Source organism: Chlamydotis macqueenii, chromosome 3 (assembly GCF_036417535.1).
Source record: "Chlamydotis macqueenii isolate bChlMac1 chromosome 3, bChlMac1.mat, whole genome shotgun sequence".
In the NCBI taxonomy this organism is placed as follows: Eukaryota; Metazoa; Chordata; class Aves; order Otidiformes; family Otididae; genus Chlamydotis; species Chlamydotis macqueenii.
This window is the reverse complement of record NC_141558.1, coordinates 34,336,826-34,350,468: the sequence shown is the minus strand read 5'-3', so window position 1 is coordinate 34,350,468 and position 13,643 is coordinate 34,336,826. Positions and strand designations below refer to the sequence as shown.

At 42.1% G+C, this 13,643-nt stretch overlaps 1 protein-coding gene across 1 annotated transcript; it reads left to right on the top strand.

Moving 5' to 3' along the window:
* Positions 1–4,597: 4,597 nt before the first annotated feature.
* Positions 4,598–10,088, top strand: COX7A2 (cytochrome c oxidase subunit 7A2). Its single transcript, XM_086744923.1, has 4 exons — positions 4,598–4,743; positions 6,592–6,681; positions 8,888–8,972; positions 9,873–10,088. Exons 1-4 carry the CDS (start codon positions 4,726–4,728, stop codon positions 9,929–9,931), a joined length of 252 nt encoding a protein of 83 aa, XP_086601049.1. The 5' UTR covers positions 4,598–4,725; the 3' UTR covers positions 9,932–10,088.
* Positions 10,089–13,643: the final 3,555 nt, after the last annotated feature.

Genomic DNA, 13,643 nt, shown 5'->3' with positions numbered 1-13,643 from the left:
GTCATGTGTTGAATTTGGATTTGGCCAACTGTGACCTGGTTCTTTGGTGGCATCCTTCAGAGGTATTCACTACCGGGGTTCAGAAATACAAAGAGCAATACCTCTGCTTTCTGAGGGCTAGTTTGGCACTTTCCAAGTCTTGCCCAATTGAGGCAGTGCCCAAACTGTGAAGCTTTCTGGAGGCTAGTGCTGTTATGAGGGTGTGCTTATGAATGAATCTTTCCTAGAGAGAGTAATTTGTTAAACAGGGATATGCCCCTGTCTTATGCAAGAGCTCTCCAAACAAATTCTGCTGTGTGAGACCAATGTCCTTTTGGTTTCTTGTAAAAATCTACATCCCTGTAAGAAAGCAGATTGTCACCTCAGGCTTTTTTTTTAACTGCATCAGGCTATTTGGGGAGCTGTCGATTGTGCTTTGATGAGTCAGAGGGAAGAGTTAGCAGCTTCTAACTGGAATGGGAAGGATCCTTCACAGCCTTTGCTTCCCAAGGTCACACTGGTACTGCAACTAGGTTCTCAGCAGCATGGCTTTGCTTTAATTATGAATGTTATGAAGAATGCAAGCCTTTGTAGAAATCTCCGTAGGAGGGAAGGCCATGATAGTCTAGGGTCAAGTAACATCTCCAAGTGTGTATCTGCTTGAATCCATCAAACAGAGCAATGAATGGTGCTGCTATTTGTATTGGATTCATGGGAGGGTTACTGACTGCACCTTTCTCTCAGATGCTCTACTTGCTGTGGGAAAATAAGGGTTCCAATATATGTAGACAGACAGATATCCAAGACTGAGTTGAAGCGAGTGTCTGATGAAAAAATGTGACTACAGTTACTTACAAAAAAAAAAAAAGTTACTGATTGGAATGCAACTGCCAAAGACATATCACAAGGTGTAACCGTAGTGCTTCGTAATCTGGAAGCACTGCAAACAATTCTGATCTTCAAATCCCCATGACAAGAATATGGTTTCTGAACTTGCCTGAAAATTTGTAATCTACCCTTGGTACTATGTAAGTTTGTTTTTTGTAGAAGTTGATAGTTTGTTACCTGGGGTTGTTCCCTGTAACTGAGCTAATTAGCCATGGTGAGTTAGAAATAAACAGGGCAACAACATAAAGGCCTTCAGGGAGGTCTGCAATATCAATTTTAAAATCAGGCCAGTCCCATGAGGGTTTTGTATTGACCTAGTTGGTGAGTTATAGAAAACAAACAAACAAACAAAAACCAAAACAAAAAACGCCAAAAAACCAACCCAAAAAAAAAAAACCCCAAACTGCCAACCAAATACAAACACAAAAAAACCCACAACACCCCAAAATGTTCCACATGCCAAATATTTGTACTGAACAACTTGCGAAACATTTTATCTTTCAAAATAGGAGGAAAAAGAGTTAAAATCTAAGCCAATTTTATTGCTGTTCTCAGTAATGTGGCAAGTTTATGGAAAAGACTACTTCTAGTGGTGTGAAAATGGATTATGAAGTAGAAAGCTCAGTTGCAAAAAAAAATGTTTTTCTTTTTTCTTTTTTTTTTTTTTTTTGTAGCAGTAGTATTAAATTTTCCTCATATCAGCAGAAGTGTTTTAATGTAAAAATATCTTATGTTCTAGCTCATGGAATCTGTTCTGATCACTGTATTGCCTTCTGTGCCTAAATGTGAAGTCTAATCTTACTTGACGGTTTCAATTAAGACTAAAGTCCATTACGGAATGGCCTGATAAGCATTAGCAGGTCCTCATATGACCCGATTCTCAAATAAGAAATCTTCCTGTAAGCCTCCTATTCCAAATGTGCTCAACCTGTGTTGGAAAATAAAGTAAAGCAGGTGGTGTTCTTTCCACTAGACCCTGATTTCAGATAAAGATGACATAAAAGAAACAATTCAAGCCAATTGAATACCACTTACGTAGAAGTTTAATTGAAGTTTTACTGGAGAATTGTGCCCAAATTTTACAAAATAAAATGGTGAGATGTTTTAAGTAGTGTTAGAGGGCAAGGAGTGTAATTAATGACCTCATTAATTCTGTTATGAAAATGGGAAAGAATGGACTGCGATGTTCTTTGAAGAAATGAAAATATGATTGTCTCCAGGCTTGCCTGCTGAGGTCTGGAGTCATGTGGTTGAAGTTAGTGTATGCTTCACCATAAATGCTTGTAAACCTCAGAACAAATCTTTGTTCTTTCAGCAAGTTCTTTTAATGCAATTTTAGGGTACTATACAACTCAAACCAACTTGGAAGATAGTTATACTGAGATAGAATACAGGGTGTTTTTTCTTCATACAGTGTAGCTTTTAACTGGGTGATTCAATTACTTTGCAAAAAAAAATAAATTAAAAATTAAACTGGTGGGCAGGCAAGACTCAGCAGGAGGTTTAAAAAATTGTCATTTTCAGCTGTCCTGTGGCACCTTGGGTTTCTGCTTCCACAGTTGAGTTTACATTAAACTCAGTTGTTTGTGTGATCTCTTTAGCAGGGTTTACATACATTTCTTTTATTGGTTTAAGAGGTAAAACTTTTTTTTTTGTGATTAATGCTTATTAACATATTTATTAACTGCCTTGTTTTCATTCTGGCTTAAACAAAACTGTGGGTTTTCATTAACAATTTCATTATTCTTCAATACAATACATGCAAAAGTTATTCTATCATGTTAGGAAAAAGCAGTCTGCGTTTGCTTATAGTGAAATATCCTCATCCTGAGATGGCAAGTTGCCATTTCTCTTTCCCCTTAATTTTTCATTTCTTCATAAATTAGTAAACACCGAGGACACCAGCTGTACTTGCTCTGAGCAGTCACCTTGTAGCTCTCCTTCGTATGTAACCCACATGGCCTTTCTGTTTGTAAAGTGTATTTTGATAGACAATAGGACTGAAGCTCTGATTCAGACGTATCGGGAAATGATCCACACAGCAGAAAAGAAACAATCATAATTTCTCTGGGGATTATGATCCTTTTACCAGTATCAAAATACAACTGCGTAAATAAAAATCAGAATATGAACATTATATGCACTCATAAGATGAAAGCTTGCAAGAGGAATGAATGGAAATCTACCTTGCAGCAGTAGTAATGTACTCTAGGTGTTACTCTAGAATAGCACTGCTTGAGTGTTTGAAAACTGTTTGTTAAATAATGCATCAAATTTCCTCTTTTGTTACAGCACATTATATTTCTCTATGACTATGCTTTCTAAATGGTATTTTAAATATTCTACTCAGCTAAGACTATAGCTATAAATGCCTCTTCATGTTTGCATTTTTAGTTTCTTTCTGGGGCAGCTCATCAGATTGAGAAGTGCTGTGCTTTGAGATACAATCCTTGTTATTTCCATACCAGATTGAGCACTAATTTGCTGTGTTTGACACACATTATTCATCATGAGGTTTGGCACCAGTGCAAAAGCACTGTAATGCCAAAACCTGACTGCACTGCAACTGCAGCAAAGCCAGGAAATAGTTTTCCTGACAGCACTGTATTTCAGTGTAAGGCTGAAGCACAAGAAGATGCAATTATAGGGCTAGATCTGCAATGCAGAAAAAAACACAGGCTTCTCAGAGCGTTCTTGAAGGACAAATAGATTATTCCTTTGGAATCAAGTAGGCTTGCATTTCATCAAATCTGGCATTACTTCCCTGTCTGCAACTACATATTGTGAAACATGAATGTGAAGCTGGGTTTTCTTTTTTTCACACGCATGGTACTCAGTATCCCTGCTACTAACAGAGTTTGAGGCGGTGGGTGGGTGCACGGTTTAGTTCTGTTTTTTTTTTTTTTTCTGTGTTCTGGCTCAACAAGGGGTGTCATATCTATCCCAAGGGTGTAAGACCTACTTGGCTGGGCCAGGCCCAGGCTCAGTGTCCTGCTTCTGGTGATGGCCAAAGATGTCGAGGGAGTCCATATGAACAGCAGCAGCCCACGCTGGTGCTATTCTCCTAGGACGCACTTTGAGCCCTCTGCAGGCCTGAGACTTTTTAATGAAAGGCAATTTTGAAATCTGTATGTAGCAGCTCTGTGGGACATTCCTTTTTTTTGCCAAAGTGCCCTTTGAAAGCAGGGAAGCAACCTGCAGCCCCAGCATCGTGCGGCAACAACGTTCTTGGGTTTGCGCTGTAGGCTGTGGAGAAACACCTGGAGTTTTGACCCGTGCCCGGCTGCCTCCCTCAGCTGCCCGGTGCCTCTGGCTGCTGGAGACGCAACTGCTCCAGCCTCGTCTCTCCTATCCCGCTCTCGGTGTGATGGGGCTCATGTCTGGTTCCTGGGCCCCGAAACCGGACAAATGTCCCACGGCACCAAACGTCGAACAGAACTCGTGCCTACGAGGGGGCGCGGGGTCTGGGCCTGGGCTCACCCGCCCAGAGGCAGCTCCCTGTGCCGCTGCTCCACACCACGCTGCCTGCCCCTCCTCAGTGCGGGGACCCCCGTGGGAGTGTAAGGAAGGGAACAGCCTTTCTCAGATCGGCCTGGAAACCGCGCTTCGCTCTCCGGCCGGCTCCTCCCCGAGCCCCTGCGGCCGCCATCTTCTTCCGGGCGCACCCCCCCCCCCCCCCCCCGGAGGGCTGACGCGTAGGCGGCGCTGTAGGCTCTGCGACGGCGCTCTGGGCGCGGCTGCCTCTGTGGTACCCGCGGCGGGGGGGAGAGGGGGAAGGAGCTGCTTCCGTTTCCGCTGCCCTTGCTGCCGGCGGGAGGTGACGGGACCAAGAGCCCCGGGACGGGACCAACAGCCGCGATGTGGCGGAACCTGCTGGTGAGGCCGCTGGGCCGGGCCTGGGCGGGGAGAGCCACTGCCGTGGGGCTGCCTGAGGCGGCAGGGTGGGGTGTGTGGGGGCCGCCCGGAGGCTGTCGGCGCCCTCCCGGGTGCCCGCCTGGGCTGCGGGACCCGGCCGCCCGGTCACCTCCCTTCTTTCCCTTCCTCCTTCCCTCCCTGCCGGCCCCGCCAGCGCCGGCTGCTGCTGAGGGAGCTACCGGGGATGGGCGAGGGGGGAAGTGCTGCATTTCGGGTCCTGGCCCGCTCGCTCCGCCTAGTGCTGAGCTTTGGGTACTGGATGGGATGGGAGCTGAGCCTAGGGTGAGCTTAGCGCGTCCTAAGGGGATAAATTTTATAGTGTGTGTATTTGGGGGTGGGTGAGGGGAGGAGGTGTGTTGTTCCGTTACTTGCAACCGGCATCATCTGGGTGTTTGCCTCCTGGCTGCTTTTTTAGTGGTGGTAGTTTTGCGGGGGAGGGATCAGTGTTATCAGTGTTGCTTGAAGGAGACTGCTGAGACTTACTTAACTTAACGAACTTCTTAACTTTGCGACTTGACATGGCAGACTTTGAGCCATCGGAATCGTATTGATTATTTTTCCGGGTGGCCTGACCCGTGCTAACATGCACCTGTATGATGTGACTACGGAAACAGATTCTAGCTGTCGTGGTTTAACCCCGGTCAGGAACTCAGTGCCACACAGCTCAGTCATCCTCCCCCCACCAGCAGGATGGGGGAGAGAATCAGGAAGAAAATGAAACTTGTAGGTTGAGATAAAGGCAGTTTACTGGGATAGCAAAGGGAAATATTACTTTATATATACATAAAATTATAGTAAGAATAACAATAGGAATAATAATTTTTAAAATATAAAAAATAATATATTTTTTTTAAATTACAAAACAAATTATGCACAATTTCTCACCACCCAATGACCCTGATGACCAATACAGCCTTTCCTGGTCAGCAGTCATAGAACAAAAGAAAACAAAACCTGCAAATGATCCCAGAATGATTCCCAACAGTGAGAGAAGAAGCGAGAGCTCACCTCCACTTAAGTACTGAGCATGACATTTATGGCATGGAATACTCTCTTTGGCCAGTTTGGGTCAACTCTTCTGACTGTATCCCTCCCAGCATCCTGCACCTGCACATTAGCAAAACCTGGGAAGTCGGGCAGTGTCCTTGGTCTCATTAGTGACAACTCATAACATCAGTGTGTTTATCACCATTCTTCACATAAGAAATCCAAAACAGGTCAGCTACTGAGAGGAAAATTAACTCCATGCCTGCCAAAACCAGGACAGTAGCTTAGGACACAGCAAGGTGTCTTTAAACTCTCTGGGTGGGTGGGTGCTTTCTTCAGCTCTGTGAAGGTTAACTCCTGTGCTGGTAGCTAGCAGGTGAACTGCAGCTGTGACAGAAGATCCTTGTCTGTGCAAACATGTTTGTCTTTAATGTTCTTGTCCCCATTACTAGAGTCAGACACAGCAAATCATGCCTAAAACTGAGATCTAAGGGGTAGAGGTCAAGATTTGTCTGAGAACGATACTGAGTTATGCTGCAGATCCACAAGTCTGTTGTATCGTACTGAAAGTAGTTTTCCTGAGTTTTTCCTTTTGAGGTAACCAGTCAATCAGTCCTTTACATAGTCTGTTGAAAGACTGGCTGAATTCAAAACCAGTGGGTTTTGGTGAAGTTTTATTTGGTTGGGGTTTTTTAGGGACTTTACTGTCTTCCTGTTCCTTCCACTTCTATCTTACTTTAAAAAAAACCCCTCTTTCTACTCAGTGTGGATGTAGCTGCAAAAATTCACTGTTTTTAAAATGCTGTTTATCTTTTATTTCAGAGTCTTCGCCAAATTTCCCAGAGGACCATAAGCACTGCTTCACGCAGGCAGTTTGAAAATAGAATTCATGAGAAGCAGAAGCTTTTTCAGGTATTGAGTGAACACTTATAGTAGAATAATGTTAATAGAGTTAAAAGGTTTTACTAGATCATAATTGTATACATTTTGTTTATAAAGAACTGGTGAAAGTCCTCTATATATCTGAGGTGTGCTGTTGAAATCAGTTGTGTGACTACAGTGTTTGAAATCAGCAGTTACTTTCTACAGAGATTGAGTACTTGTACATGCATACTTGACTTGATGACTCTTTAGGGTTTTACACCATGTGAAATGAGTTTCTTATGAGTACTAGGTACTGTAAAAAGATAAAGACAAAGTACCCTGAAATGAGATGAGATGAGATGGGGGAGTATGTCCTAAAAATAAATAGAGAAAACCAGCGAGTGAGAGGACAGAAGTACAGTGAAAAGTTAAACCGGCAATCTTACAGCAGTATCCATAGCTCATAGATGAGCCTCATAATCCTTAATGAGGGAGTGGTATTATTGTACTTCTCGGTTATGAAAACAATAGAGGTCCTGAGGGAGTGGATTCATTCCTAGAAAGTTACTGAAGCTTTAAAAATAATTTCTGAATTACTCTCTTCCTGATTGATAGGACCTCCTAGTGAGAACTAGCAGTTCTTCAAATGCCAAAGCAGTGTATACTCAATAGCATACTCCCAGCTGTCAGCCATAACCTGGAGCAGCACCTTCATAGTGAGGATAGAATAGACTGGGCTTCAGTGATGTGAAAAGGAAAAAAGATGTTAGAAGCCCCAGTTTAATAGTTTTTGGAAAGGAGATTGCCATTGTCGTGGCAATCCCAGGCACAAATACAGGCTGGGTGGAGAATGGATGGAGAGCAGCCCTGAGGAGAAGGACTTGGGAGTGCTGGTGGACAAGAAGCTCAACATGAGCAGGCAGTGTGCTCTTGTGGCCCAGAAGGCCAACTGCACCCTGGGCTGCATCAAGAGGAGCGTGGCCAGCAGGTGGAGGGAGGTGATTCTCCCCCTCTACTCTGCCCTGGTGAGACCCCACCTGGAGTACTGTGTCCAGTTCTGGAGCCCCCAACACAAGAAGGACATGGACCAGTTGGAGAAGGTCCAGAGGAGGGCCATGAAGATGATAAGAGGGCTGGAGCACCTCTCTTATGAGGACAGGCTGAGAGAGTTGGGGCTGTTCAGCCTGGAGAAGATGAGGCTCTGGGGAAACATTATAGTGGTCTTCCAGTACTTCAAGGGGGCCTACAGGAAAGATGGGGATAGGCTGTTCAGTAGGGCCTGTTGTGATAGGATGAGGGGTAATGGTCTTAAAATAGAGGGAGGTAGATTTAGATTAGATATTAGGAAAAAATTTTTTACAATGCAAGTTATAGAACAGTGGAACAGGTTGCCCAGAGAGGTGGTGGAAGCCTCATCCCTGGAAACGTTCAAGGCCAGGCTGGATGAGGCTCTGAGCAACCTGATCTGGTCAGAGATGTCCCTGCTTCTTGCAGGGGGGTTGGACTAGATGACCTTTGAAGATCCCTTCCAACTCCAACCATTCTACGGTTCTATGAAAGTGAAAGCCAATCTTGTTGTACACTGCCTAAGGAGCACGGTGTTCATTGCAAGCCAAGGGGAAGTGGATGCCAGTGACGGATGAGGTCAGAGGTTCTGTTTCTGTGGGTGGAGATCTCTAGGCATATCTCTTCTTCCTCCCAGTCCCTTCTTGTGGGGCAGCTAGTTAAGCTGGGCTGGGGTGCGGGTTATCAGCGCTGGAGGCAGGCTTGAATTCCAGAGCAGTATGAACTCGCTGACAAGGGTAAAGATCATGTGGATCTGGTGTCTAGGAGTTTTATTTTAGGTGGAGCAAAACAATTTCCTGTATAACACCAGGTGACAGTAGAGGCTCCTCCCCTTGCTGCACAGGGGTTGACTGTGCTGAAGGCGGATGGGAAGTTTTGAGGGATGGTAATTATACCCTGTGCACCCGAGGGGGTGGCAGCTGGTGTCAGAAGTGTTTAGGCATCTGCCAATCACTGCTTTCAAAATGAATGTGTACATCATTTACTATGCTCCCCTAGTGAGTGATCACCTGATACCAGTGTGAAAGCTTGAAAGACAAAGAGGACTCTAAATAAGGTTCAGTGTCTTTTGGGAGTTGGGAAGATAATTTGGGGAAGTAATTATTGTTCTGGATAATTCTAGTTATATTAACACGATACTGCAAGAACTGTATTTAAATAGTTTCTTTTTGTCACTTGTTTCCATTAGGAGGATAATGGCATCCCAGTGCATCTTAAAGGTGGTGTGATGGATGCTCTGTTGTATAGAGTCACCATGGGTCTTGCAGTCTTTGGTAAGGCTAATACTAAAATATTTATGCTTTGGTACAGTTTCCAATGTGCTCATATTAAAATACTTTTTCTTTGGTACAATCTCCAACATTACTAGCATTTATTCTGTAAATTAGTTACGCAGTTCCTTCAGTCTGTTCTTTAGAACATGCAAAATGTATGTAGAGAGGAAAAAAAATAATTTGGGAATACTGTATATTTATTTGTGCTTTCTCAAATTAATTTGGGAATACTGTATATTTATTTGTGCTTTCTCAAACTTAGCTTTGCAGATGGCTTTTTTTCCATGACTTAGTAGTACTATAGGTTGAATACTCCTTCCAAATTCGCGTATGACTTTCTCTAACTACTTAGAAAGCTTATTCTGAAAAGAAGTTAAATGTAATTATAGCACGTACATATACCAGTTTTCTCGCTAGCCTGACTCTTTAGTGCTAGGTGCTGTGCTGAGGTTTCACATACGGTGCAAACTATCAGAATATATCCAAGCTTTATGATGCTGTCTATATTTAAAAGCTTTATGCTGCTTGTTAGATGGTTTTGTAGTAGCCTCTAACTTAATGATGTTGATTGAATGGATTTTCAGTTCAGTTACTTTAAGAATGAGTAGCCCTTACTTTATCATCACCTATGTAGGTTCCACAAACTTATCTTTCCCCTTTTTTTCCTGTTTCTTTGTTTTTATGCAGTCTATGGAGAGCTATTTAAGGATTTTTTTTTTCCTCTAAAATATTAATTGCAAAAAAAAAAAATCATTGAGATGCGGCTATGGAAATGTGTTATGTCTGAATTGCAGCTGCTTATTGTCAATATTTCTTCTGGAACAAACTGGGAAAGGAAAGCTGACTTGAAAGAAATTCTGTTTACCATTCTGAAAATGTCTTTTCTGTCTCTCAATTCAGGAACAGCCTATGTTGTTTATGAGCTGCTTGTCGCTTCAATGCCCAAGAAGCAGAAATGACTCCAGTTCAAGAAACCTCAGTGACTAGCATCTCTTCGTCCAATTCCATGTGACTATGATGGCAGCTTATACTTACTATAAGCAGCTGGCTTAATGCTTGGAATCATAATTTAACTGTAACATGTTAACTGCAATAAATAAAGCAGTTTTTACGTTGTGTTGTGGTGGTCTGGATTGTATCGTGTTCTACATTAGAGTGCCTTTTACTTTCAGTAAATGCACATTGAGTTGATCAGTATACAGATCTTTGAATCATAAGCCTCTTTTCTTTGCATGTGGTTTATGTTAGTACTTTGAAGGTGAGTTAAACACCTTGAATCCTTATGAGAGAGTGATACCTTGTCTTTATTATAGGAATTTAATATTCTTGCTTTAGTGGAGCAAATTAATATTGTAATAAATTATTACGGTTAGATAAAATCTGTGTGAAAAATGAACACTGAGAACTTGATTATACTGTATCATTGCTGTCAACTGCTGGAAGTTGACTGTAATACACCTAGAAATAGAGGAATCTGATTCCCGATGACCATCCAAAGGTGACAGATCTTACTGTGTAGGACAGTACTGTCCTCTGCAGCTTCAGGGGTTTAGAAGTAATCTCAGTTGAACTCAGCACCTTCATCTAATAAATTATTTTTTTCCAGTGGCTTTTCTCTAGTACAGCTTAATGGAACATCACATTTCCTGAAAAGAATGAAGATTTCTAAGCATGCAAATATGAGTAGTAAGTGATTGTGTATTTATCTTGCTGCCCATGAAATCAACATGTGTATGTCAATCATGGTTAAGACTTAGTAATCTGCCAGCATTGCCTCATGTTTTAGGTGACCAAACCCAGCTTGCTCTCAGTTACTAGGGTAAGTAAAACAATCAGCTTTTTGGCATAAAATAAGAAAAAAAATATTAGGGAATTTGAGGGTGTTCTAGAGCAAAGATTAAAGTGTTAATTAAGAGAGTAAGTGTTAGTACTAACTACTAGTGCAGTGCTAGAATTTTTCTACTGATTGAAAAGATTTATGGTGACGGTTAACTAAACTATATTTGCAGTTGACTGCTAATTTGATCTAGGGTAAACAGAACACTATTAAGCCACGAGAAAACAAGATACTGAAGGCAGTGCTTATCAAAGCTTCAAATTCTTAATATTTGTCAAATTTGAATGCTTTTTTGGAATAATTTCTCCAGGGCTTCTGTAACTTCAAGGACAGGCTTAGAGAGACTGCCTTTTGTCTCTACGAATTGTACTCTGCTGTGCTTTGAGAACAAAACTGTCCCACATCTGTAGGGTAGAAGCAGATCTCCCTTAAACTAGATTTTGTGCCTTAGGAATGACATGGCTGAGGAGTACTCACCTGCTCTGTTTCACCAGCAGAACTGTATGACAGCTCTGCACATGTAGAGGCCCAGCAAATGGCTGATGATGGTTTGACCATGATCCTTTCTGAAGTCCTCTCTTGGTGGCTGAGGTGGTGTTTATCAGCTTGTTATGACACTGACAACCACAAATAGAACTGGAGATCTATCATTGTCTTTGGGGGAGAAAAAAATTGATCGTGATTTAGAATTGGGCAGAGGTACCCAGTAATAACTATAAGCTGCTATTGTGTACTTAGGAACAATCTGAAGTGGCCAGTGCTGTCAGTGAAAATGCCTGCTCCATGAAAACTCCTTCTAGGAAGCATCTTTAAGTTGGCAAGTATGAGAATTGCTTATAAGCTACCCTGATGCCTCTTAACTAGCTTGACTAGTGCAATTACTGGAGAAGAACATCTCTGGGAACTAGTGGTAGCTGTGCATCCCTAGTTAGGTTTTATGTTCCTAACACATAGCCTTCCTGTCAGGTTGCTACTTGTGGTTCATTATACTGAAAGTCTGGTGTTGACTCTCTAAAAACTACAGTTTCTAAAAAAGAAAAATTCCATCAAAATATTCCTTTTGTTTCTCTTCTCAAGGAAACGGTGGGTTTTCCAAATTGTGAAAATGAGCACAAAAATCTAGCTTCCCACTACAGTACTATTTTAAGCCTCTTGTGGATAAAGTGTGTTTAGAATTTTTCATTGCTATTCTGGAGAAGCAGAGTGTGCTTGTTAAACTTGAGCCAAACTAGAAGAGAAGAGGCAGTGAACTTGGAACTCTCTAGTAGAACCAAAAATCTTAAAAAAGGAGAGTGGGGGAATACCCCTCAATTGTAGTCTCTGCGTAGGTGGGTTTGGCCAACTGCATGGCTAAAAGAGTAAGAACTCCCTGGATGGATGTCTCAAAAGAAGGTTTGGGAAATGGGGTACAGCTTATGTTGAGATGAACCTTGATGCCTGTAAGGAAGAAAAACCTCACAGCACGGTGAACTATATTTCACAGCATGTGAAGGAATTAGTCTGCTCTCTGCAACGCTGGTAAGGCTTCTGCTGCTACTGTGTGCTCAGGGTTACTACCAAGATGTGGACTGTGTGATGGGCGTTCGGAAGGCAGCGTAAGAAATTATCAAAGTCTTTAAAACGCGCGCATTCTTTGCCACCCGCAGGAATTACAAAGAGTCCTGAAAGAAGGACAATTGTGTAAATAGTTTAAATTATAAGAATCCTCTGAAGAGCTAGGCGGTAAATATGCACTTCTATGTGCAACCAAAGCAGAACACGCAGCCGTTCTTGTTCTCGCAATCAGCTGGATTTCAGAGTCTGTTGTCTCGGGAACGGCATTGCCAGGGCTGTGCTGCTGCCAAGCGCTCACGGGGCGGCGTCCGCAACCTACGGGTCTGCCAGCGCTGCTGGGGATTTTTTTTTTCTGCTGTTGGAGCAAAAGGAGAATGAAAACAAACAAGATCCCTATTCAGCTGCTCAGTACCATTTTCTGGGACTGCATTAGGAAGCAAACAGGGGAATTCCCATCGCCTGTTCAGTCTGTGTATATAGTTTATTGCAGGCTTGTCCACATCACAAACTGCCAGAAGATGTAAGCTAGGTGCATATACTGCCTATACTGTCTTTCTCTAGGAAAATGCAAAAAGAGCGCTATGCATCCTCTCTCTAGGGCTAAAATTAATGGGAAGTTTTTGAAATGTCTTAAGTTCTTACCTTTGATGTCCCTGTTTTATGACAGAAGAAATTAAAATAAGCAGCTTCTATGACTGCTTGTTGATGTGAGAAGTTACAAATTAAAAAAAAAAAAAAGGTCAGTAACGTGAAGTCTTAGATTGCTAGCGGTTGATGTACACCAATTATGAGCTTTTATTCTCTGATTCTATTACTGTAGTGCTTAATTACCACCTTTAAATCAGTATTTTCTGGAGTTAGGGATTATATTGATGCAAATATTACTACCTTACTGCATTCCTATTTTTGATTTGTGTTCAGGAAATAGACATGGTATCTTTTCCAAAAAGAGTTTTCATGTTCATGTAAACTTTATTTCCTATTTCAGGATCACATAAACTTTATTTTTCAGCTATTGTCATTAGAAATATTAGCTGTAATTTTTTATATTTTGCTTTAAAGGATGGGAAAGCCTCTTGGTGCTGAGGACATGGGAACGCTGTCTTGGTTTCCACTGAGCTGGATTGTTCTGAATGTCATCTCGAAAATACGGAGGATGCTTTCTGCTAGATAGGCAATGAGTACTCCTTCTCTTCCACTTCCCTTGCCACCCTATTTTTCATTGTTTAAACTTTTAAGTTTATAAGTTTTCAAGGTTAATGAAGAAAGCTTACTAGCTT

What these genes read in the sequence shown, in the direction of transcription:
- COX7A2 (XM_086744923.1), top strand. An exon ending in AGAAGCAGAAGCTTTTTCAG is followed by an intron (nt 6,682 to 8,887) that starts GTATTGAGTGAA and finishes TGTTTCCATTAG; the next exon opens with GAGGATAATGGCATCCCAGT. An exon ending in CATGGGTCTTGCAGTCTTTG is followed by an intron (nt 8,973 to 9,872) that starts GTAAGGCTAATA and finishes CTCTCAATTCAG; the next exon opens with GAACAGCCTATGTTGTTTAT.